This window comes from Dasypus novemcinctus, chromosome 17 (assembly GCF_030445035.2).
Source record: "Dasypus novemcinctus isolate mDasNov1 chromosome 17, mDasNov1.1.hap2, whole genome shotgun sequence".
NCBI lineage: Eukaryota > Metazoa > Chordata > Mammalia > Cingulata > Dasypodidae > Dasypus > Dasypus novemcinctus.
Window position 1 is genome coordinate 5,341,239 of NC_080689.1, and position 27,511 is coordinate 5,368,749.

The 27,511-nt window shown below is 37.9% G+C and overlaps 1 protein-coding gene and 1 long non-coding RNA gene across 2 annotated transcripts in view; one reads left to right on the plus strand and one right to left on the minus strand.

Moving 5' to 3' along the window:
* Nucleotides 1–25,614, plus strand: LOC131273922 (uncharacterized). Its single transcript, XR_009181088.2, has 2 exons — nucleotides 1–247; nucleotides 23,419–25,614. It is a non-coding gene; the product is annotated as an uncharacterized lncRNA (long non-coding RNA).
* TXNDC9 (thioredoxin domain containing 9) overlaps nucleotides 17,174–27,511 on the minus strand; it is a 12,594-nt gene continuing 2,256 nt past the window's right edge. Inside the window, exons 3-5 of the mRNA XM_004458055.5 lie at nucleotides 23,916–24,034; nucleotides 20,154–20,408; nucleotides 17,174–17,736 (exon numbers count right to left, since the gene is read on the minus strand). Of these exons, the coding sequence (XP_004458112.2) occupies nucleotides 17,619–17,736; nucleotides 20,154–20,408; nucleotides 23,916–24,034 (492 nt within the window). The 3' untranslated portion in view covers nucleotides 17,174–17,618. The remainder of the gene's footprint in view (nucleotides 17,737–20,153; nucleotides 20,409–23,915; nucleotides 24,035–27,511) is intronic.

Genomic DNA, 27,511 nt, shown 5'->3' on the forward strand with positions numbered 1-27,511 from the left:
GTTGTTACACAGCAAAGGGGAAGGAAGGTAGCAGATGGAATTAAAGTGCTAATCATGTAAAATAGGGAGATAGTCGTAGATTACCTTCGTGAGCCCAAAATAATCACAGGAGCTCTTCTATGTGGAAGAGGAAGGCAGAAGAGCAAGCATCAGAATGGTGTAGGTGAGACTGGACCAGTCATTGCTGCCTTTGAAGATGGAAGGGGGCACAAGCCGGAACGTGGACAGCCCTCTGCGAATGGAAAAGGTAAGAAAATACATTCTCCCCTAGAGCCTCCAGAAGGGAACTCGGCCTGGCCAACACCCTGATTTTAGCCCAGGGAGACCTGTGTCAGGCTTCTCACCTCCAGAACTGTAAGATAACAAATTTGTGTTGTTTTAAGCAGCAACTGAAAACTAAAATATGCAGACAAGGTTAAGAACCACTGCTCTGGAGTTTCTGTTTGTGCTTTGGCTTCATTTGTAAAAATCTTGTCTCAGCCCTTTCTAGGAGAGGCAGGGGCTTGCCCCAGCTTTACTTAGGAAATTCAACCTGTTCTATTTTTCTTTTCATCTTTATAAAGGACCAGCTCTTTATTCTTCTTGTAAAATTTAAGACATAGTACACAGTTTTAAATAATAAAATGGGTTTCTTCACAGAGATGCTAATGACAAGCGTAAAATTAGATCAGTTGGTTTAAAAATACATGAAATGAGTTGAGAATTTATATCAAGTATAAGAAGAAAGTGCCCAAGAAAGTAAATACATTTAGAAATTTAGAGCATGGGTAAAAGACTAGGAAAGTATCAGATAATTTCCTGAGAGGGGATGGATGAACTTGATTGGGTGCATGCGTGAGAGGAGAATGAGTTGTCTGGCGTGGGTTAGGGAAGTGGCAGAAATCAGAGAGGAAAGACCCTGGTGGTGGTGGTCTCTGAAAAGGGTGACCACCTCAAGAGACTTGCACCGTCAAAGAGCCAGCAGTGCCACACATTCCCCCCTGCAAAACAAAACCATACCCCTCACTCCCAATTAAACATTTCACTTGGAACAGGACACTTTGAAACTGGAAATACTGGAGTTTTCTTTCCCAGGCTCAAAGTTCTTGTTGGGAATGATCTGCTCAGTAATACACTTTACCATACAATTAAAGTTAAGAGAGCTTGCCAGACTAGTCCATGAAGCGTAATGTGTGCTTCACATTTTATGAACCTATAAAACTTGCTCCTTTGGCCAGGTTGTTTTGTTATTGAGCCCTGAGATCTCATTGAGACTTGACTTCCTCTAGTTCTGTGGGAGAGGAAAAAAAAAAGAACCTCACCAAGACTGTTCATCCAGACTAGGCAGAACTTTATTTCTTGTGGGCTGAAGGCATTGCATAAGCCTTTAATGAAATAAGCATTTTTTAAAGATTTATTTATTTCTCATCCCCACCCCCAGACCCCATTTCCCTTGTTGTCTGCTCTCTGTTCATTCACTGTGCATTCTTCTGTGTCTGCTTGTATTCTCATTAGGCGGCTCCAGGAACTGATCCTGGGACTTCCAGAGTAGGAGAGAGCTTACTCTCTTGCGCCACCTCAGCTTCCCTGTTCTACTACATCTTATTTTCTCTCCTCTGTTTCTCACTGCATCATCTTGCTGCACCAGCTCTCTGCATTGGCTGGCACTCCTGCGCAGGGCAGCTTTCCTGTGTGAGAGGGCATCCCTTGCAGGGTGGCTCACCTGTGCAGGACTGTAATCCTGCATGGGCTGGCACTCTGCATGGGCCAGCTTGCCCTCACTAGGAGGCACTGGGCATCGAACCCTGGACCTCCTATATAGTAGACAGGAGCCCAATTGATTGAGCTGTATTTGTTTGCCCCAATATAAGCGTTTTGAGGTATGTTGGAAGGCAAACTAAATCCAAGAAATTTGCTCCTTCACATGCAACCTCTCTACAAAGGTGTTATGGATTATATTCTCCACAAAGGTAAGTCCAAGTCCTAACCCCCAGTTCTGTGGATGTGAACACCTTTGTAAAGAGGAAATTTGTAAATTCCTTTGTAATTGCTTATTAAAAAAAATTTTTTTTTCTCCTTCTCTTTTCCCACCCAACACCCACTTTTTTCCTTGGATTCCCTTGTTTGGCTAAGGGAGTCACTCAGGCCAGATATCTTCAACTATTGCCTCCACCCCAGCCCCCAGCACCTGAGCATCCACAGCCAGCCACATGCCCTGGCCTAGTCTACTGAGGAGTCTCTCACACCTGTCCCTTGCTTTGTTCTGTTTGTCCCTGGTTCAGGCCCTCATTCCTTGTGTTTGTGCTCCAGTCTCTCTCTGAGCACAGTCCTAAAGAAACATGCAACACTATAATTTGCCTAGAAGAACTCCAAGTTTTCATTCAATAAGGTGGAGCAGTTAATTAGTCAGAGAAGGAGGTGCCTCTCATCTAGCAATTGAACAAATTAGTTGGAAAAGCAATAAAAACTGGTGAGTTTTCCAATATCAATGATCATATAAATGCATCCAACACCTGGTCAGCTGGCAGAACTGGCTGGGGCAGTTAGGAATGTAAGAAAGCAAAGTTTCCCAAGAACCAGTTTCACAATGCTTCAGCAGCCAGACTTTCCCAGCGTGCTAAGTGGGCGCTCTGAACTGACCAGTGGCTGGGGTGTTCTTTTACCTCAGTGGTTGGGACCTGAACAGGTTAAGGTCATTGTTATAACAGCCCTGGTGGTTTCACTGGGGTGAAGAAACTTCTTTCATTGTCTGTCTTCTGAGAATTAGGTAATACTCTTAAGAATCATATTTGGAAAGTGACATTTTAAGGGGCAATGCAGGGCAGTAGACTTGGCCCAGTGGTTAGGGCGTCCATCTACCACATGGGAGGTCTGTGGTTCAAACCCTGGACCTCCTTGACCTGTGTGGAGCTGTCCCATGCGCAGTGCTCCTTGTGCCGTGCCATGCAGGGGTGTCCCCCACATAGGGCAGCCCCACGCGCAAGGAGTGCGCCCCGTAAGGAGAGCTGCCCAGTGCGAAAGAAAGTGCAGCCTGCCCAAGGAATGGTGCCACACACACGGAGAGCTGACACAACAAGATGACGCAACAAAAAAAAACAGATTCCCGTGCTGCTGACAACAACAGAAGCAGACAAAGAAGACGCAGCAAATAGACACAGAGAACAGACAACCGGGGTGGGGGGGGGAAGGGGAGAGAAATAAACATCTTTTTTTTAAAAAAGGGGCAATGCATTGCCCCCAAAATTGGGTTAAACATTGTCTAAACACAATGAGCTATTTTTACAAATGTAATGCATACAGGAAACTTACTGTAAAATGACTGGAGTAAGGGCTTGGGTGGGGAAACTACTAGAGCATTTCCTTCTCTGGTCTGTGAAAAGTGCCCTGGCCAGGTGCCTGTATTCTCAGCATGTTTATTTTATTTAACCACAATATGTATTGATCTGATTTTGAAAGGAAGTGGAAGAGGACAGTCCCCCTACAATAAGAAATTATCCAGGTCAAAATGTTAATAATGCTGAGAGGCTATAAACTGTGATTTAAACTGACCTTTCCCTTTACTACTCTAATTAGTGAAATTTCATCTTCAACCATGCTTGAAGACTTTGGGAGAAGTTGCTCTGGTATCAAATACAATCTGTTCAGCATGGGCAGCTTTGAAAATTGCCATGTAAAAATTAAATCCTAACACTTTTAAAAGAAGTTTATTAATTATAAAATACTACTTGATTAGTGATGAGCAAAGTGGGGACCAGAAACAGATACTTTGCACAATTCTGGGTAAATTTTTCAACTTCTTGGCATTTTAGTTTCCTCACTGGCAAAATGGGGTAGTAATTTTTGCCATAACTGTCTTACAAGCTTTTTAAGGTCCAAATGGGAAAAGTTATGTAAAACCATCTTGCAAAACACAAAGATGCCTGCATATATAGGCATTATTACTGCACATGAATGCAGCTATCTATAAAGTTAAGATCAAAACCACCATTGGCAAAGGCTTTGATTTCTCTTTTTAAAATTTAATTTGATACCTATTTATTGAGCTAGTTTATTCTAAATTTTGAGCTACACAGGTTATCAAAAACATGAGGAAAATGACATCCCTGTAGCGAAGGGGTTCAGTCAAGGTAATTCAGTATAAGGTAATTAACTGTCCTTTTATTAAAAATATATATTAATACTTAAGTGAAAAAAGAAAATTATTTCTACATGGTTGTAGGACATCTATTTTATCATAATAATCTTAAATTTGAGGAAAGCCTATGTCTGCACAATCCAAAATGAGTAGAAAGTTCTAAATTATATTTGTCCTTCTTCAATGTCATACAAAGGTAACTGGTGTTCAGATCAGTGACCAGAGCAGTTAAGATCCTAGGCTCTCAGAATTAATTACACAAGTTATTATAATATGGGGTTATGTCAGTACCATTTTGCTATAAAGTCTATCCATTGACTCCTAAAGTAATTGAAAATGGTAATCCAAGAATTAACAAGAGCTTATTTTTAGAAAAATAAGTTTTCTGTACTATTAAAATTTGTTTTTTGAGAATTCAAGGAGTGTTTTCATCAGGCAATTATCCCTGCATTAATAATGCATAAAAAAGTGATGCCAAGTCATTACTATTTGACTAAAACAACATTCTCTCCAATTCTTAGTTGTACACGTAAAGAGGAAAAACATTCACCAAGCAGGAGTATTTTCTATGGCTTAAACAAATAACTTCTGGACAGTTGTTCTGATGCATCTACACTGAGAAAAGGAGATAGGGCTAAAAGACACACTGAGGAGCCCTGTGTGGAGGAAGGAACCTGTGGGTGAAGCAGCATGAAAGACTGAAATTCTTCGTTGTGAGCAGCTTAAGAGATGCTCATATGCTGGGGAAAACAGGAAAGCTAACATGTGCCATAAGCACGCAATCCTGTGCCATAAGAGACCTCCTGCTAGCCCGGAGCTGAGTATTGTCTTGGGTATACACCTACGAGTAAAACTGCTGAGTCCTATGGTATCTTCATGTATACATTTTTAAGGAATTGCCAAACTGGCTGCACCATTTTATATTACCACCAATAACGTACAAGGGTTATCTTCCACATCCTCACCAACACTTATTATTTTCCATTTCTTATTACAGCTGAAATAGCTGGCTCTTATATGTTGGATGTTGATTCAAATTTGATTTAATTTATGTACTTCATTCTTTTGCCTGTGGATATTCATCTGTCCAGCAGCATTTGCTGAAGAGGATGTTCTTTCCTCATTAATGTACTTGGCACCCTTGTAAATAAATCAACTACTGGCCATAAATGTATGGATTTATTTCTGGACTCTCAATTCTATTCCAATGGCCTACATGTTTATCCTTATGCCAGCTCCAGTTTTAATTACTGTAGCTTTGTATTAAGTTTTGAAATTGGGAAGTGTGATTCCTCCAACATTTTTCTTTTTCTATAATGTCTTGGCTATTTGGGGTCCCTTTCAATTCCATATGAATTTCAGGATAGGCTTTTCCATTCCTGGAAAAAAAAGGCTGTTGGAATTTTGAAAGGGATTGTACTTACTCTGAAGATAGTTTTCATTCATACTGCCATCTTCATAACATTGTTTTCCAATCCATACACAGGACGTCTTACCATTTATCTAGGTCTCCTTTAATTTCTTTCAGCAATGTTTTGCAGTTTTAAGTGTACAAGTCTTCCACCTCCTTGGTTAAATTTATTCTAGGATCCTACCCTATTTCTTGGATGCTATCATAAGTGGAATGGTTTTCTTAATTTTCTTTTCTGAACTCTTCAATGATGATGTATGAAAACAACATTGATTTTGTGTGTTGATCTTTTGCCCTGCAGTTTTGCTGGCTTTATTATCTCCAGTAGTTTTCAACCCCTTATTATTAGATGCCTTTCCATTTATCTAGGCCTTTTTAATTCCTTTCAACAATGTTTTTTAGTGTTCATTGTATGAGACTTGCCATTCTTTTCTTAAATTTATTCTTTTTGAATGAATTAGTAGCTTAGTTTCATTTCTGGATCTCTGAAATGCTAGTATATAGAAGTACAATTGATTTTTTTCTTAAGATTTTTCTCTTCTCTCCCCCCCCCCCCCCCCCCCCCCCCGTGTCTGCTCTCTTGTGACCATTTGCTGTGTGTTCTTTTGTTTCTCTTGCATTCTCAGTGGCACTGGGAATCTGTGTCTTTTTTTGTTTTGTCATGTTGCTGTGTCAGGCTCTCCGTGTGTGCAGCGCCACTCCTGGGCAGGCTGTGCTTTTTTTGCACGGGCACCCATGTGTGGCATGACACTCCTTGTGCACGGCAGCACTGCATGTAGGCCAGCTCACCACAGGCCAGGAGGCCCTGGGTTCGAACTCTGGACCTCCTATATGGCAGGCAGACGCTCTATCAGTTGAGCCACATCCACTTCCCACAATTGATTTTTGTATACTGACCTTGTATCCTGCAACCTTGTTACATTTACCAGTTCTAATGTTTTTTTTAGATTACTTAGAATTTTCTATATATAAGATTATGCCATCTAAAAAGATACTTTTACTTCCTTTTTCCTGCGTAATTCCTGAATTTAGTGGGAAAGAATTCAATGAATTTTAGTTGTTTTTCTTAGGTGACTTTTGTCAGGTTGAGAATTTCCCTTTTATTCCTAGTTTGTCAAGCTTGTTGCCATTGTATTTTAATCATGAAAAGGTGTTGGATTTTGTCTAATGCTTTTCCAGCATCTATTGAGATGATCATGTAGTTTTGTTCTTTTTTCCACAAGTATATTGTATTATATTGTTTTCCTTGAATAAATCCCAATTGGTCATGGTGTATCTTTTTTATAGTTGCTAGATTTGATTTCCTTAGTATTTTGTTGAGGATTTTTACACTGATATTTATAAGAGATACTGGTCTCTAATTTTCATTTCCTGTGATGTTGTGGTCTAATTTGCATTCAGGATATTACTGGCATCATGGAATGAGTTAGGAAGTATTTCCTCCTCTTCTACTTTTTGGAAGAGTTTGTGAAGGTCTGCTGTTAGTTCTTCTTTAAATGTTTGGTAGAATGCATCAGTGAAGCTATCTGGGTCTGGCTTTTCTTTGTGGGAAATTTTAAGATTACTAATTTAATCTCTTTACTTCTTACAACTCTATTCAGATTTTTTTCTTTATTGTTTTCCTTTATTTTGTCCCATACAACTCACTCCCCACCCCCACATTTTTGTAAATTGTATTTTTTTGAAGATATATACATCACATAAAAAATGTTACATTAAAAAATATGAGGTTCCTGTATACCCCCTATCCCCCTCTACACTCCTCCCACTCCAACCTCCCCCATCATTGTGGCACAATCATTGCACTCGGTGAACACATTTTGGGGCACTGCTACACTACCAGATTTTTTTCTGAGTAAGATTCAGTGATTTATATTTCCAGATATTTGGCCATTTCCTCTAGGTTAACTAATTTGTTGCCATACAGCTATTCACAGTGTTGCCTCCCTTGTAATTCTTTTGTTAGTCAGTGGTGATGCACTCTCTCAGTTCTGAATTTTTTTTTCTTTCCTTTTTCCCACGTACCAAAATGTTTGACAATTTTATCTTTTCAAATAACTTCTGTCTTTATTTTCCTATACTGTTTTTTATATTCTTTTATTTCTACTCTATTATTTTTTTCCTGCTTACTTTATGCTTAGTTTTTTATCCAATGTCTTAATGTGAAAAATTACAGATTTGAGATCTCCATATTTCTTTATATAACAATTTTTATATAGGCATTTACTGCTATAAATGTTCTATATTTTTATCTGTATTTATAGATTCACCACAATCAATAAATTTTGTAATGCTGCTTTTTTATCTTGTAGGATTTTCTAATTTCCCTTATGATTTCCTTTCTGGCTCATTGGTTATTTCTAATTTAATTTCTAATTCTAAAGTTACTTTTTTCTAATTTCATCTGATTATGGTCAGAGTACATACTTTGTATGACTATATTTTTAAATTTATTTAGGACTTTCATTATTTTAAAAAATATATCTTTTATTTCTCCCTACTCTCTTGTTGTTTGTACTTGCTGTCTGTTCGTCTTCCTTTTTTTCTTTAAGAGGCACCAGAAACTAAACCCAGGACCTCCAATATGGGAGGGAGGGAGGCACCTAATCACTTGACCCACCTCTGTTCCCATCTTTTGTTGTCCTTCATTATGCTTTCCTTGTGTCTCTTGTTCCATCATCTTGTGCACCTGCCCACAATGTCAGCTCGCTTTCTCACCTTCTTTAGGAGGAACCAGGAACTGAACTAAGGACCCCCCATCCCGTAGGCAGGACCTCCATTGCTTGAGCCACACCCACTTGCTTTTTTTTTTAAATGGCCAAAGGTATGGTCTTTCCTGGTGAATATTCCATTTGAACTTGCGAAGAATGTGTATTCTTCTTTTGGGTGGAAGGTTCTCTAGTGCCTGTTAGGTGTAGTTGGTTTGTAGTGTTGCTCATGTCTTCTATTTTCTTGTTGACTTTTGGCCTAGTTGTTCTATCCATTATTGAAAGTGCAGTAATGATGTTTCCAACTATTATCATTGAATGGATGATTTCACACTTCAGTTGTCAGTTTTTGCTTCAGAATTTTTATAGCAACATACTGACATAATTCTCTATTTATTGGTTCTGTTTTGAGATGCTTATTTTACAATTATTGAAGCTTCCTGACCCCATTATCATTATAAAATGACACTTTATCTCTTATCTCTAGTAAGTTATCTTTTTAAAAAACGAATCAATTTTATTGATACATATCAACAAAGCATACAATTCATCCAAAGTGCAAAAACAATGGTATTTGGCGCAACCACATAGTTGCACATTCATCACATCAATCATCCTTAGAACGTTTTCATTATTTCAATAACAACAAACAGAAAACAAGAATATCTATCACCTCTAGATCTATGAGTCCCCTATTGTCCACAGTTCCCATTTCTGGCTATTCTTGTACCACTACTTTTTTTCTCTTCATAAATTTACGTTGACATTTTATATGAATGGCACCATACAATGTTACACAATATATTTAGTTCATAGTAACACAATCATACTGAATTTGTCCTTTTGTGTTGGCTTGCTTCACTTAACAAAATTTCCTCCAGGTTCATTTATGTTGTCATATGCTTTATGACTTCAATTCTTCTTAATGCTGTATAATATTCCATGGTATGAATACACCACAGTTTATCCATTCATCAACTGAAGGACATCTGGGTAGTTTCCAACTTTTGGCAATCATGAATAATGCAGATATGAACATAGGTGTGCAGATGTCTATTTGGGCCACAACTCTCAGTTTTTCTGGGTGTATACCCAATTGTGGCATTGCAGGGACATGTGACAAATCTATATTCAACATCCTTAGGAACTGCCAGTCTTCCACAGTGGCTGTAGCATTCTGCATTCCCACCAACAGTAAATGAGTGTTCCTATCTCTCCACATCCTTTTCAACATTTGTAGTTCTCTTTTTTAAGAGTGGCCATTCTTATATAGGTATGAAATGACATCTCATTATAATTTTGATTTGCATTTCCCTATTCTTTAGTGTTGTTGAGTATTTTTTCATGTTTTTCGCCATTTGTATTTCTTCTTTGGCCAAATGTCTATTCAAGTCTTTTGGCCATTTTTAAATTGGGTCATTTGTCTTTTTATTGTGGAGTTGTAACATCTCTTTATATATCATGGATATTATACCCTTATTGGACATGTGATTTCCAAATATTTTCTTTGAGTTGGCTGCCTTTCCACCTTTTTGACAAAGTCCTGTGAGGTGCAAAAGTATTTAATTTTGAGGAGGTTCCATTTATCTATTCTTTCTTTTGTTGCATGTGCTTTGGATGTAAGGTCCAAGAAACCACCACCTACCACATGGTCTTGAAGATGTTTCCCTACATTTTCTTCTACATTTAGGTTGTCTAGTTTGTTGGCAGTTTCTCATAATATCCTCTTATGATCCTTTTTATTTCTGTGGGGTCAGTCATACCTCCCCCCCTTTCATTTCTGATTGTATTTATTTTCATTTTCTTTTTTTGTTAATCTAGCTACGGGTTTGTCATTTTATTGATCTTCTAACCAGTTTTTGATTTTGAATTTTTTTTTTTGTTCTCAATTTCATTTATTTCTACTCTATTCTTTATTATTTCTTTCCTTCTTGCTTTGGGTTTTCCCCCTAGTTTCTCTAGTTGCTCAGTTAAATCTTTGAGTTTAGCTCTTTTTAAAAAATATAGGCGTTTAAGGCTTAAGTTTCCTTCATGAGACTGACTTTGCTGTATCACCTAAGTTTTGATAAGTTGTATTCTCGTTTTCATTTGTCTCAATATATTTACTGATTTCACTTGCAATTTCTTCTTTGACCCACTGATTACTTAGGAGTGTGTTATCTTCCACACATTTGTGAATTTACCTGTTTCCTATTATTGATATGCAGTTTCATTCCATTATGATCTGAGAAGGTGCTTTATATAATTTCAATCCATTTGTTATTGAAAGCTGCATCATGCCCTAACATGTGGTCTATCCTTGAGAAGAATCCATGGGCACTTGAGAAGAATGAATAACCTGAGTTTAGGCAATGTTCTGTATATGTCTGTTAGGTCCAACTCATTTATCATATTGCTCATTTTGTTTCCTTGTTGATCTTTTGTCTAGTTGTTCCATCTAATGATATGAGTGGTGTGTTGAAATTTCCAATAATTGTTGTAGATGCCTATTTCTCCCTTCAGTTTTGTGTTTGCTTCATATATTTTGGGGCACCCTGGTTAGGTACATAGGTATTTATGAGTTTTATCTTCCTGGTAGATTGCCCCTTTTATTAATACATAATGGTCTCCTATATCTCATAACTTTTTTGAATTTAAAGTATGTTTTGACTGATATTAGTATAGCTACTGCTGCTCTTTTTTGGTTGCTATTTGCATGGAGTACCTTTTTCCAACCTTTCACTTTGAGCTGGTTTGTACCCATGGGTTTAAAGTGAGTCTTTGTAAGGAGCATATGGATGGCTCACGTTTGTTCATCCATTCTGTCAGCTTATATTTGGTGAGTTTAATCCATTAACATTCAATATTACTGTAAATGTATTATTTACTTCCACCATTTTATTCTTTGGTTTTCTGTGTCATATTTTCGTCTGTGTTTTCATTCTTTTGGTTATCCTTTCTGCTACTCTTTCTTCTATACTCTCCTCCAAGCCTCTCTCTCCTCTTTTCCTTTCAGGCTCTAAGGCTTCCTTCAATACTTCCTGCAAATGTGCATTGTTTTTTATGAACTCTCTTAATTTCTACTTGTGGCTATTTTAAAACTCTTCATATGTGAAGAACAATTTTGCTGGATACAGAATTCTCAGGTGGCAGTTTTGCTATTTCAGCCTCCTAATTGCATCATACCACTGCCTCCTTTCTCCATGATTTCCAATGAGAAATCTGGACTAAGTCTTACTCGGTGTCCCTTGAATGAGATTGTTTGCTTCTTCTTTGCTGCTCTCAGAATTTTCTCTTTACCTTTGACATTCTGAGTAGTATGTGCCTCAGGGTAGGTCTATTTGGATTTATTCTGATTAGGGTACGGTGTGCTTCTTAGACTTGTAGGTTCATTTCTTTTGTGAGAGTTGGGAAATTTTCAGCTATTATTTCCACAAATACTCTTTCCAACCCTTTTCCTTCTCTTCTCCTTCTGGAACTGCCATAACATGTACGTTGTTGCCCTTTCATGTTATTTAACTACCTGAGCCCCTGCTCATTTTTTCCCATTCTTTTCTCTATTCTTTTCTATAGTTTCACTTCTTCTGCTCAATTTTTCCATTCTTTTCTCTCTTGTCTACAGTATCACTCATTCTTTCTTCTATCATTTTGAGTCTGCTCTTGTATGCCTTTTAATATCCCTCTCCTTGCAGCTTTTTGCTTGCTGTCCGCTATGTCCATTCACTGTGTTCTTGTGTGTTTATTTAATTTATTCCCCCACCCCCCGCAGCCTGCTTGATGTCTGCTCTGTGTCCATTCACTGTGCGTTCTTCTGTGTTTTTGCTTGCCTCCCTTTTTGTTGCATCACCTTGCTGAGTTGGTTCTCCGCGGGGCGTGCAGTCTGGGTGGCTCTCTGTGGCATGTGTGGGCGGCTCTCCGCAGTGCGTGTGGGTGAGCCTGCCTTCACAAGGAGGTAGACAGAAGCCCAATTGATTGAGCCACAGCTGCTTCCTTTAATGTGTTTTTTTATCTAACCTACCATGTCTTTCATTCCCATGACCTCTGTTCCTTTTCTATTCAGGATTTCAAATTCTTCTTTTTGCTCAATGTCTTCTTGATGTCTGTCAACTCAGTAGTTTTATTTTGGAAATTTGTGTGCACCTCACTAATTAGTTCTCTCAAATCCTGTGTCTTGTCTGGGACTCTGATATATCCCTTTTCCTGGGCCATGTCTTTCATTTTCTTAGTATGGCTCATAATTTTTTGCTGATGTCTAGGCATCTCATTAGGATATAGTTTACTCAGATGTTCAGTTTCTTTCATAGGGATTTAGTGGCAGAAGGCTGTGTGTTACTGCTGCTCTTCATTCTTGGTTCAACCTGGATTGTTAGGATTGCCCCTGTTAGTTGCTCAAAACTGGGCTCTGGACCCAGAAATGGGTTGCAGAACTGCTTCCTAGGGCTTTGGGAGGGAGGCTATAAAGTCAGAAAAAGCCTAACTTATTTATTTTTAATTTTCTCATGTGCACTACCTTGGTCTGGCAACAGATGGTGCTCTTTGGCAGCCCTCTCAGTTCAATGTCTGGTGAATCTTTTAATGTACCATTCTGCTATTAACACAGACTGGATCAATGTGACAGAGGTACCTGCCTGGAGACTAAGAGCCTTCCAACTCAAACTTTATCAGAAAGAGTGCGCCAGCCTTCTCTGGCAGCCCCTTCCATTTCTTGGATAGGAAATAATTCCACTCCCCTCTCTGTCCTCAATTATCAGTCCTCGTTAGCAGAGAAGATTGGAAAGGTCAGATTTCTTTAGTCCCTTGCAGGCTCCCATGGCAAACAATGGCACAGTCCCACCTGACCTGGAAGGGCTCCTGGGACACAAAAGATCTAATTTGTGGGTCAAGAGCTGAGTCAGCCTTAGGTTGTGTCCCACTTTCCCCTCTTTCCTGGGAAGATGCACCCTCAACAATTAGTCCTGGCTAGAAGAGAGGGAGATTGTGTCAGATTTCTCCAGTCCTGTGTTGTGTGCCAATGTAAACAACGGTGCAGTCCCACACAGCCTGGCAAAGCTGCTGGGTTACAGCAGACCATACTTGTGGGTGAAGAGTTGTCAGTGTCAGGCTTTGTACCCCTCTCCCTTTCCTGGGCCAGTGGATCATGGAGCCCTGTCTGTAGTTGACCCAGAGGCCTGAGAATTTTAAAAGTGTTATTAGCGTGGGAAAGGGTGCCAGCAGTAGTAGCTGCTGGTTTCAACTCTGTTTTTTGTCACAATTCCCTTTCGTCTCTGTTCTCTCCAGTCTTCTCCTGGTGTCCAAAACCCTAGATTTTTTCCAGCTGTCCTCTAGCTATTTTTCTGGAGGAAAAGAGAGTCCTGTGTCTTTCTAGTCTGCCATCTTCCTGGAAGTCCTGTAGTAAGTTATTAATTCAAGTATTTTGTCTATTAGTATAGCCACTCCAGCTCTCTGATTGCTGGTTACAGGCTATGTCTTTTTCATTGCTTTACTTTCATCCTACTTTTATCTTTGACTCTAAAGTGTCTCTTGTATACAGATATTTGGATCTTGATTTTTAGTCTAATCTGAAGATATCTGCCTCATGATTGTTGATGGCTTCACATTTAATATTACTGATATGACAAAATTTATACCTGCCATTTTTTGTTTCTTATATATAGCATACATATTTTTTTGGTTTCTCCGTTCCTACTTTACTAGTTCCTTTTATATTAAGTGAATATTTTCCATTGTAAAATATTAATTTTTATCTTTTAATATTTTAAAAGTTATTTTTGGATTACTCTAGAACTTATATTATGTATTTCATCAGATCCTACTTAATTCCAGCAAAATATAGAAATGTTACTCCTACACTATTCTTTCTTCCTTTTGTTGGTTATACATATTACATTTCTGTTGGTTACAAACTCAACAACATTTTATTGTAATTACCACTTTTTACAATTTCATGTCTTTAGGGAAGCTGAAAACGGAGGTAAGGAGTATGTTTATAGTTTTTTATATTAACCTTTTAATATACCATTTCCCGTTCTTTTTATTTCCTTGGATTCCTTACCCCAATATACCTTTCCACCCACCCAACTGCTTTGTACTATTGTCACAAATATACATTTCTATATATTATAGCTGCAATACAATTATGTATATATTGGTTTCTAGAGCTGCTTTTTAAATCAGCTAAGAGAAAAAGTAATAATGTCTTTGATATTCTATATCATAACCTCTATAGTGGCACTATTTTTATGACAAGTATTTGAACTACTGCCTGGTGTTAAGCCTGAAGAGCTTCCTTTTCAGAAACTCTTGTAAGGGGGTTTCCTAGGAACAGATCAATCATTTTATTCTTTTCTCTTCTTTAAGTGTGGAAATGACATTTTGCCCTCATTTCTGAAAAAAAAATTTTTTTTTGCTGGATTTAATTCGTGGTTGATAGTCTGTATGTTACCCTACTGCCTTCCAGCCACCATTGCTTTGGATTAGAAATCAACTGTTAATGGGACTTTCTTGTAGGTGATGATGAATGGTTTTTCTGTTTTCAAGATTTTCTCTTTCAACAGTTTTACTACTAGATGTCGAGGTATGAATCTTTTTATGTTTATCAATATTTGGCTGATATTCTTAGGTGTGTAGATTGTTTTTCATCAAATTTGAGAGTTTTTAACTACTGTTTCTTCTAATACTTTTCTGCTCCTTTCTGGCTCCTCTCCTTCTGGTACTCCCATTACACATTTGTTGATGTTCCATATTTCTCTTAGGTTGTTAATTTTTCACCTTTTTTTTAATTTTATATATCTATTGAACAATCTTCGTTAGCTGATTCTTTCTACTGTCCACTCAAATCAACTGTTGAGCTCCTCTTAGGAGTTTTCCAATGCAGTTATTATACTTTTCAACCCCACAACTTCTATCACTTATTCCTATTCCCTATTTGATAAAATATTATCACAGCTTTCTTTACTTCAAAAGCATGGTTTCCTTTAGTTTTGGGGAAAATACTTAGTCTTTGCTAAACTCAACATCTGGGCCCCTTCAAAGGCACTTTCTGTTGGTTGCTTTTTTTCCCTGTGTATGTTATCACACTTTTATGTTTCTTTGCCTATCGTGTAAATTTTTGCAGAGAACTGGATGTTTGAAGACAAACGTACCACCGAAACTCTTCATACTCACTCCTCCCTACCCTGTAGGGTTTGTTATTCACTGATTTTTTGAGAGACTTGGCTAGACTCTTTCAGTGAGGGCCATTTAGTCTGTAGTGTGCATCCTCTGACGCTGGTTCCTCAGAAAGTGCAGCTTGGGCAGGTGTACAGTTACTACCTCTTCCACCCACCACCAGGGACAGTGGTTTTAGCCAGGCTCTTACTGTTGTTTTCTTTGACCTCTTTGTTAAGGTACTAGTTAGTCTGTCTTTTTATCACACTTTGCTTTTAGCATCCATGCTAGCTGTTCATTCTGTTTCCTGTAACTCTCTTGATCATAAATTGCCCTACAGCTTGATATAATTAAATCAAGGTCTTTGTAGCCTGTGAGGCTTGTTCTGATCTTAGGACTCTTCTTAGCTGTTTCTTTGTCTCTCTTTGTTAAACTTCTTATTGGTATATCTTTTGCTTGTTGCTATCACAGAACTATGAGTCTCCTCTTAAATTGCTCACCTCAGAAATCCCCATTGTTTTCAGGAGCACTGTAAGCTTGTACTTCAGCTCCCTTAGTCTAAACACAATCAGTCCCCTTAGGGACTACCATGGCGTGTTCTGTTTTTACAATGTGCCTCTCACACTGGGTAGAACCGGGGTGGGAGAGTAGCCTGCTTCTCTAGGAATGATACCCTGGTGTACAAGTAGGGTGCTAGATGGTAGGCTTTGGTCTTCTTGCCTTTCCTTTCCTTTTGTGGAATCTCCACCCTGTGAGCAAGCTGCTGGGGCACAGGCAATTGGGGCTTAGTATTCTTTGTAATGCTGGGGTAAAGCTTCCCTGTGAGTGGAGGAAGAAATCTCTCAGTTGCTTTCGCCTGACAGAGCTTCTGCAAGATGGGAGGAGGGAAGGAAGAATTAAAAATCGGTAGCAGGGAAAGTGGACTTGGCCCACGGGTTAGGGCATCCGTCTACCACATGGGAGGTCCGCGGTTCAAACCCCGGGCCTCCTTGACCCATGTGGAGCTGGCCCATGTGCAATGCTGATGCATGCAAGGAGTGCCCTGCCACGTAGGGGAGCCCCATGCGCAAGGAGCGCATCCCGTAGGGAGAGCCGCCCAGCGCGAAAGAAAGTTCAGCCTGCCCAGGAATGGCGCCGCACACATGGAGAGCTGATGCAACAAAAAGGAAACAGATTCCCGTGCTGCTGACAATAACAGAAGCAGGCAAAGAAGAATACACAGCAAATAGACACAGAGAACAGACAACTGGGGTGGGGGGGAAGGGGAAAGAAATAAATACAAATAAATAAATCTTTAAAAAAAAATCGGAAGCAGTTTGCTCCTTTCATGGAGAACTGTAGCCTCAGACTGGGAGGTGCAGGAAGGGGGAGTCTGGTATCTTGGGCTGTACCTGCCTGAAATAAGAGCTTCCACCTCACTGAGCTGGGTGGTGGTGGGAAATGGGGATATGGGACATGGCTCAAATGCCACAGACCGTTATTACTTTTCTTAATAAATCTTTTTGTTTGTTGTTCATGTTTATGACAATTTCTAAATACTTTAAATGTTTTTTTAAAGATAATTTTTACCTGTTATGGCTGCCTCATTGAGGAGAGTCTGCAGAGCTGCTCATGCTGCCATTCTTAAAGTGCTTCCCGATTACTCTTTAATGCACATCTTAAAATACAAGCAATCAGGATCCTTTAAATAAGGCAATATGTTGTTCACAACCTGAAACAGCTCTCTGCTGCCATCAACTTGTTCAGTATCAACATGCAGCAAACAGAACGACTAAATAAGTAGTTTAATAGTTATTTTAAAATATGCCAGAAAAGAAGAGTGTTTTAAAATTTATTTATGAGGGTCAAATGTTATATTAGTAAATGTTACCTGACCTGTTGTATAAAATAAATAAAGTTGCTTAACAATTAGATCGGGGAGTAGTTTGTTAAATTTCTATTTCCAACTCAGTAAATTAAAAACACAATTGTGAATAGTATTAAAGACATAAGAATCATATATTGTGATCAAATTAATCTCAAAACCGGAGAATCTAGACCTTTCCCAGATAATTTAAATGCTCAGGAGTTCTCCCCAACTTACCATGATCTCCACACAGAAAATACCAAAGATGTCTTTCAATGTGATGCAACTGTATGACACTTCAGAATAAGAGCATTAGCTGAACAGTGTATTGAAACCAAGAGAATTTAGAAAACACACCTAAATCTGAAGTATGAAGAAATTAAAAGATGATTTACAAAGAGTTATAATGGAGCTCTAATCGTCATCAGAGTCTGAATCATATTTCTTTCCTCGGATTGTTTTCTTTTCCAGCTTTGTAAAGTTTGTTCCAAATTTCTTTTGGCTTTGAAATGGTGGCTCCATTAAATTTCCACTAAAAATAAAGCAAATTTGAAAATCATTATATTCTTTATGTTTAATAGAGTAATTCTAACCTGCACACAAATCTTATCTTTTCCTCCTCCCTATAACATATGGATTGAATAAATATTCTTATTAAAACACTGGTGTTACGAAAGAGTTATAATAGTCCTATTGATGGGTAGTAGTTTTAAACCATATCTTGTAATAACAATTTTAGATCAATTTTCACTCTATTTTCCCTTAATTATTAGTTATAGGTTAACAATGCAAGGGTGTGTCAACTCTATTTCTTACTGAAAAGCATAGAATGAAGCCAGAGTGTTCTGGTTTCATCTGCTCTGGATATGCTAAACCTGTATTAGATATTGTTTTTCCTGTGAGAATGACTCAGGACAAGGCTACTCTATTGTTGACAGCATGTTATGACTGGTTTGATCCTTTTTAATATCTCTGAATGTTTAGATCTACCTATAGCAACAGAACTCATGGAATTTATTACTATTAACTTAGAATTGCTATGAAAGTCCTTTCAATGATGCTTGAGAAATAAATGAGATAATCTCTTTTTAAAAAAGTTACTTGGGGGACTGCTCTTAACACCCACTCTTTGATTCTAAATATCATTAGCCAATGAAAGGAATCATGGTTTGCTCCATGGAGAATTTGCTGATTTCAGGGAGAGTCAGCAAAAGCCCCATAAAACCTCATTTGTACAGAAATCAAGTGCTTAAAGAATTACAGTGACACGTCAAAAGGACAGAGAACAGTATGAAGGGGCCTCTAACTGATGGAATCTTAGACAACTTGAGTAGTCAAGGTAAAGAATAATAACAAAAGATTATAACCCACTGAATAAAATAATCTATAGCCTATACTAACATAAACAAATAAATGAAAAAGTAAATAAACATGGGAGTCAGAAAAATTCTTTCAACTTGGTTAACATACCAGAAATGAGTCAAACTGATAACACATGCTTCCTGATATGATGCACCAAGAAGGGTACAATATCACTTCCATAATAGGCCTACCAAAAATGTTCACTCTGAATCCAAACTTGAGACAACCCAAATAACTAGCTGGTACTTTTCGAAAATGTCAAAGTCTTGAAAAACAAAGAACCAGTGAGGAACTATTCCAAGTTAATGGAAACTAAGGGCACATAATAAGTAAATGCAATATTTTGGGGGGTATGGAGGATATTATTGGGACAACTGGCAAAATGAATAAGGTTTGATGACTGGATACTAATGTTTTATTAGTATTAAGTTCTTCTTTAATTATTGTAAAGAAAATGTCCTTGCTCTTAGGACACACAGAATTATTTAGGAGTAAAAGGAATATCACATCTACAATTTCCACTCAAATAATTCAGGAAAAAAATATATATATACACACATAAAATGAAAGGCACATATTATCTAAGTTTAGAATTCAGGAATATAGTTGAAGGGTATATAAGCATTTCTTATACTAAATGAACCTTTTTAAAAGCTTGAAATAAATTCAAAATAATTTTATTTAATATTACTATTATTTTTCTGAGGTACTGGTGCCAGGGATTGAATCCAGGGCTTTGTATATGGGACGCAGGTGCTCAATCACTTGACCTACATCTGCTCCACTATTATTTTGTTAATACTAAAAAAACCTAATGCTTCTAAAATCATTTCTACAGCATAGGAATGGTTTAGGCATGTCTGGAAGGGATTTAGAGAAAAAGTGGGAAAGTATGATGCGAGGACAGCACCTTTTACTTATACAGAGGCAGGCACTATGACTCTGAAACATGACTGCACAATTTTATCAACTGCTATTGCAAATTAAAAACATGTACAAAAGACAAGATGATATGCTCTGATTTGTGGATTCAGACAAATCATCTATTTGGAGAAGTGGGCAAAGAGGTGAATGAAAAATGAAGGGAGGATTTTAATTTGTTCTCAAATTGAGACTGTGTTCCCCACCTTAAGTAATTAAGAATAGAAACTTTTTTTTTTTTTGGTATTTTAACCTACATTAAAAATCTAACATCTTAAAATGTAACCTTCGTTGTAGTGGTGTGATTTTAGGTTTCATTTTACCAAGGTTGCATAATCCACATGAAATTGGAGAGATTCAATTCTGAAGTGTCATTTTGGGTTACCAGATGAATGGAGAATTCGTTTCAGTAAGACCTGTTAGTAGAAAACTTTTATACTCCATGACTCAGTTTTATCTATACATTTGATTTTGCTTCCATTAATTCTTATAAAACCATGCTAATAACTTATACTTTAAGAAATAATGCTTCTCCCTGGCAAAAGTTTTTATACGTCTTAGCCTAAAAGTTTTATTTTCATAACATAAACGAAGATACAAAATCCTCTCTAAAAGCAATAAGGAAGACATGATTTTAAATATGGCCACTGTTTTTCTATAAATTACCTGTAATTAAGAATATCAGAACAACCGAGCCTCCATTCTAAAGTTTCTGTGGTAAAGTCATCCGTGTTTCCTAGATCAGTAAATCCAACAACATAATCTTTTGTTTTCCCATCTTTAACCAGTGCTAGAGTGGGAATGACTTTGATACGTAATCTCTCACAAAGGAAAGGTGCTTTTTCCACATTCAGCTTCAAAAATTTCGTCTCGACATGTTTCTTAGACAGTATCGCCAAATGTCTGTCCAGTATTTTACACCTGTAAGTAACAATAGGGATTTAAAAGCTCAAGCAACAGACTTCTTTTCTAAAATAAGTATCATTAGGTTACATCTAATTTTACATTTCTGTTGGCATGTCATAATTTAGCAGACAACTATAATTGTGTCATATGATCTCATGACAAATCAGTTATCATAGGTTAACTATCTGATTACGAGTGATAGAAAAACAATTTAGCATTCCGGAAAGTCAGATTTTCCCTACTGATATTTGTAAAGAACAAAATATTATATGTATGCTTTATGTCAGTAAGGGGTTCACAAAGTTGTTATGTTGGTGGTAGATTACCATTTCCCTTACACATTTCCCGGTATTACACACAGGTAGCTTGAAGGCATATAACTCTGAACTTAATGGAAAACAGAAGGGACTTTTAAAATAAGAAATGTATACCCGGTGTCATATTTGGAGGTCATTAAGAAAGACCAAATGGTGTCACTGAGAAGGAACTCTACCTCTAACTATGTACCAGAGCACAGTAAGATTAATCTTCAGGTAAATATGGCCATTATGGTTCTAAGAAATGAAAAACAGCAGTAGTAACTTTTATTCAGCCAACTTCTATTGCAGTAGAAGTTGGAAGCAACATGTTCTTTAAATTAAAATCTGTTTTAACTGTTTTAGCTTTTCTAAACAAGAGTTAACAGTCTTTCAGAGCTCTATCTGTTCATCATCAACTTTTAAGATACAGATGAATCAAAATTCTCTGGAAGTAGAGTCAGGAAAAAAGTAGGTGATTCTTTTGCCCAATAATATTTGATAGACTGCTTTAGATGATTGAGACCAAATGAGTCAAGGTCATTTTTTACTAGTAAGCCTTTGGTGCACTGCTTGGCATAGTTTTTCTGAAGTAGGCTTGGGTCCAGATCAAGTTTCTTAAAACCTTAATGCCTCCTGACTTTCCCCCTGAATGTGTCTTTTCAAATATCACCTATGGAATTCAATAATGAGATTTTAGGTAAGTGAAATATTAATAAATAGAATATAAATTCCTCCTTTATTAGTAGTTGAGTGATATTAGGTGAGCCACTTAACCTCTCCAATCCTTGGTTTCTATATGTGAAATACTGGATTTATAATTCCTACCTCAAAGGGTTGTTGTGAACATTCCAGAGAGAATATATATACCTGAAAGTATCCAGCCTACTATACGCTAAGAACTTTGTTATGTATATAAAAAGTTAATGGGGGGCGGGGAGGGAAGCGGACTTGGCCCAGTGGTTAGGGCGTCCGTCTACCACATGGGAGGTCTGCGGTTCAAACCCTGGGCCTCCTTGACCCGTGTGGAGCTGGCCCACGTGCAGTGCTGATGCACGCAAAGAGTGCCCTCCTGCGCAGGGGTGTCCCTGTGTAGGGGAGCCCCATGCGCAAGGAGTGTGCCCCGTAAGGAGAGCTACCCAGCATCAAAGAAAGTGCAGCCTGCCCAGGAATGGCGCCACACACACGGAGAGCTGACACAAGATGACACAATAAAAAGAAACACGGATTCCCGTGCTGCTGACAACAACAGAAGCGGACAAAGAAAAAACACACAGCAAATGGACACAGAGAGCAGACAATGGGGGGTTGGGGAGGAAGGGAAGAGAAATAAATAAAAAGTAAATCTTAAAAAAAAAAAAAAGGCAATGGGGGAAGAGGATGTGGCTCAAGCAACTGGGTTCCCATCTATCGTATGGGAGCTCCAGGGTTCGATTCCCAGGGCCTTCTCGTGAAGGCATACTGGCCTACATGGTGAGCTGGCCTGAGTGGAGAGCTGGCCCATGTGGAATGCTGGTCCATGCAGCAAGCTGGCCGGAGCAGAGTGCTGGCCCCTGTAGGAGTGCTGGCCTGTGTGGCAAGCGGGCCCGAGCAGAGAGCTGGTGCAGCAAAATGACTCAACAAAGAGAGACACAGAGGAGAGACGATAAGAGACACAGCAGACCAGGGAGCAAAAGATTGAGCGCCTCTCTCCTACTCTTGACGGTCCCAGGGTCGGTTCCTGGTGCTGCCTAAAGAGAAGACAAGCAGACACAGCAGAACGCACAGCAAAAGAAGAGAGAGAGCAGGTGATGGGGGGTAGGATGGGGAGGGGGAGAGGATAAATACATTTTATTTAAAAAAAAAAAAAAAGAGCTGAGTGATTTAAATTATTTTCAGTATTGCCTGAAATTTAAGTATTCAAGGTGCTTCACTATTTATCCATCCATCCAATGTATTAATATGTGTCAATAGTGCTCTAGGACTAGGCACCTAGGGCACAGTAGGCCCAATACAGGCAAACTCTCTGCCTTCATGAAACCCAAAATAAGCTATGAACAAGTGAAAAAATACTATCAATCTTATAGATTGGTATGTATCAATACAATGCATCATCAGATGCAAGGTTGGCAACTTAAATAAATCTGTGCCAACGGGAGATAATTTAGTGTATTGCAAGGGGAGAGGGTTTCTTTGATACCCTTCTACCTTCCTAATCCTCTCCCCTACTTCTTCTTAGACGAGATTTCACCATCTCAGTGATTCATTTTCTTTCATTTTTATTCTCTTAGTCAATGAGTTTTAGCTCATCAGTCCCTGTAAGGTATTAACCAAAAACAAAGCTCTTGGGTGATGTGGCCAAGATAAGGGCCAGGCATGCTACACAAATGAGAAGAGAGCAGGGCTGAGACAATAGTGATTGACGTAGACTCCACAGTTTAGTATATGTCCATCTGAGGGTGACAACTGTCACTCAACACCAACAAATTGCTACCATACTGAATTCCAGGTATGCTATAACCAAATGTTTTTATTTTCAAAGAAAATCCAGAAACCTGGATTTTAAAAAATAGAATCTCTCCCAATTTTGAATGCTGACAACTAATTAAAGTTGCCAGTCAAAAAAATCAAAGGCTGACAGATTGAGAACAGCCTCTTCTGGGGGTGGTTTCATTTTACAAGGGATCTTTCTTCTTAGAGGTCTGCAGAACAGGGTGAGTCTAAAAGAAACCACCTTCTTTTTCTTCCAGCCATGCTTGGAAGACTGGTGAAAGGCCTGGTGAAACCACTGGTCTCCCCATTAAAGCTGCCAGCAGAGAGGAATGACTGAATGAACACCAACTACAGGAGTTTGTCGGCCCCATTCTCAACATCTTGGCTAGAGCATAACATCAGAAAACACAAAGGAGAAATGATTTTTGCACTGATAAAACTAAAAAGACATCTCTAAGATGTTCCTGAGTTAGCTAGTAAAAATGTAATTGAGAAAACATAAACCATTTATATGGGAATATTCTTGGCTTCCAATATTAATATTCACTTATACCTTTAATTGTCACTGGTCTTCAAATTTATCTTTAAAATAATAACTGCTTAACTTTAATGTACTGATTTCCAGCACAATGATGCATACTTTGGAAGGAATTACCTTTTTATTTTTCTTAAGTTTTTCTATTAAGTCACTTTATGCCCACCCAAGTATCTCATCAGGTTTAGAAAAAAAAATCACTGATGGTAAGGAAATTACCTGAATGTGGAGTCTCTGTAGAAATGGCACACCACCTTTTTACTCTCCTTGACTTCTTGAAAAAAGTCTCTCTCACTAGGGATTTCCCTGTATTCCCCATGTCCTTTAGAAAGCCATTCCTAATTTGGAGAAGAGGGAAATATTACACATTTGCAGTATCTCTTTCAGTACCACTTTACATTTTAAGTGCCCAAATCACCATAATATTTTGTAATGAAACTGGTTTTACCTTGCAGAGAAATGAACTCCTTTTAGCTGTTTATTTTCCTATGTTCCTAAAGTTAACGCAATACTAAAACCTACGGGCAGTGACTTTCTCCATAGCATGGTTTGGATTTATAACAAGTACTTGTCTTGGTAGCTTAAAACATTTGTTTTCTCAGAACTTCCTAAATAAAAATTTGGATCCAAGGGACTTTGAATGTAAATGTCCATTAATTTTTTAGCACTCAAACTACTAAAACCAGAAATATTTTATTCAAGTTATTATAAAGCTTTAAAAAAATACTCATAAGATAAAGCCATCCATGGGGGGAGGGACATATTACTGCAGCTCGGAAGCTTAGGAGCCCTGATGCTTTTGGGAGGCAGGTACCTTGTCTATACTGCCACCAAGAGGAAGCGTCCTAGGAAGAAAGAATTGTCAACTCACATGGCACCCAGAAACAATAAAGAGCTCACAAGAAATCTAATCTGATTTCCCAATCCATTATGGGAATCTCTTATTAATCATGTCTGACAGATCTTTCAGCTTCTTGGGCTTTCCCCTGACAGGAAACTTATTACCACAGCTAGAATTTCATTTCCTTTTAATAAAAAGGAACACTGGCCTTGCAAGCAGAAGGCATAGGTTTGAATACCTGTTCTACCATTTATTAGGCAATGAATTCTCATTACCTCTCTGAGTCCCAAGTTCGTCATCTGTAAAGTAGGGATGATAAAAGTTAACTATCTCACTGAGTTGTTGTGAAAATGAAAATGAGATAATCTACATGAAAATACGTAGAACAGGGTCTGACATAGTGCTTAAAATATTTGTGTACATGTAATCTCTCATTTTTAAAGAAAGGTCTTCTCACATGGAACTGTAATATATTCATCACTTTGGCCTGTAGATCCCGGCTTAGAACTGAGATTAGAGAGAAAAGTGCTATCTCACTTTCATGTCAGCACACCTAAGTTTTCCCTTCCCCAGACTGAATATTTCCAGTTCCTTTTGAGTGCTTCTCATAAGAAAAGATTTCCAGACATCTTACTCTTCTGGACGTACTCCCTTGAACACACTCTAATCTGTCCATATCCTTTTAAAGTGTGGCACAGGTCTGAATGCATCACTCTAGAAGCGATCCAATCAGGAAGGGGCAGGAGTGCCATCTCTCCTTGGGACTTCAGCTAACACGGCCCAGGTTGCATTAATAGTTTTGGTATCCATTTCACACTGGCTTACACTGAATTAATATTTATAAGCAGACCTGATATTTTCTCCTTATGTGACATTTCTGTGATAAAGCTTCTATAAACAGTTTAAACTCTCAAATACAATTAATGATACCTGACACATCATGACTAATATGTTCTCTTTTAAAAAAAAAGTATTTCCTTTAATAGTAGTGTGATATATGGGATTCCTATTTTATGTATGATTTTTCTATAAACCTACAACTTCTCCAATAAAGAAACTTCTTTTGTTTTTTACAAAGCTGCTCTTTCTTTTCATTCTTTATTCACATGTTTACCCAGCAGGCTGAAGACCTGAACCTGTCCAAGTTCCTTAGAGGGAAGGCAAGTCTGCCCTGACCCTTACCAATGCTTGGCATCTCTCCAAAGACATTTGCCTCACCCCTGCTCTCATAGCCCAGTTCCTTTCACAGAGCATGTGATCTGCAGATACCTGCTGAACAGAATCAAATCAGGATGGGCCCAGATAACAGTTCAGCCTGTAATCCAGCAAGATCTTCCTCAATGGATTATCACCAAAGCCTCTGCTGGGCTCTTCCTATTTTTCACATTGTCCCTCTGTTCTCTACCCAAATGCTACATCTCCAGCTACTATAACAGGAGGGGGTGCTCGGCTGACAGGAATATAGATAAATGTAGAGCTAAGTGCTGAACAGAAATCACTTATGTCTGACTTCTCCAATACACTCATGGATCAGAAAATTGAAATTACTATACAATCTATACTACTCTTTCAAAAAGAGTATCTTTAAAACCACTAAGGATTCTTGCTTCTTTATTCAGAAAATATTTTAATAAAAAAAGATCTATTAAAATACAATGAAAGTTCTAAAATAAGACTTAAGAGTTATTCCAGGACAAGTCAGTTTAATCAATTCATTATTAATAATTCAAAAAGGACTATAAAGTCTGTTTACTTCAGTTGTTGGTTTTTTTTTTTTAATTTTTAAAGGAGGAACTGGGGATTGAAACTAAGGGTCTGGTACCTGAGAAGCAGGAGTGCAACATTGAGCTATACCTGCTCCCTCAGTTGGTTTTTAATTAAATATTCAAACTATCGTTTTGAGCTGACAACATCACTGAAGACAGACATTATTTAATGTAAGTTCCTAGTTAAAAAGCAGTAAGATTCAAGGTCTTTACAAAAACAAATGGGAAACATATTCTATGAGCATGGTGATTTTTTCAACTGAGCATTAGTAATTAGTAGTGTACTTAACGTGAGAGCAAAATATGAGTTTGTTGTCAGATTTAATGATATATTACCTTAAATCCTTAAGTTTCAATAATCTGTCTTCTGGTTATTAATTACTAGCACTGAGAGAAACAGCTTGGTTTTAAAATCACATAATATTTTAAAAATCTCAAAATATAAGAGTTCAAACTCAGTTGTACTATAAGATTATTTTTTGTAGCAATTCTAAACATTGAGGGTATAAATATACGAGAGCAATATACCAGCACAAACAAAACTCTGTTTATGTTTCTTCAGAAAAAAGCTCATTTTAGTTGCAGCCAAATAAAGAGGAACCTGAGTTGGAGTATTTCATTAAAATTTAAGCCAATGGAAACATTTTATTTTTTAAATCAAAATTCAATTTAAAGAGTTTAACCCAATTAGTTTCCCTGAGTGTCTATAACTACAACTCTATTCCACACTCACACTCTAAGAGTCCAAAAAGGATAGAGTTACACCAATTTTTGTGACCCAGCATGCATTCTATTGAACAAAAAAGATCACATAATGTTACACTGGAAATGGCTGAAATAATTTCTTCCACATGAAGCGCTTCACAACTCTTACCTCATTTGTCACTCCTATTTTGAAGCTAGCCAAATTATAATAGACTTTTGTTCTACCTGAAATGGAAACTGCTGACTCCTAGTGTTCCCAGGGCTCTTGGTGGTCCACTCTTTCCTCAACCAAACAAATCTGAGCTCAGAAAATGATCTTGAGCAGGAGATGTCTCTTTTACTTGACTGTGGATTAATATACTGATTAGACTACATTTTGAATGTGTCTTTAAAATGGTTTTTTTTTCTTCTGAGCAAAAATTTTAACAGTGATTGATACTTTCAATTCAAAAAACCCTAAAAATGAGGACCAAAATCTAACTACTGCAGCACATGTATATATA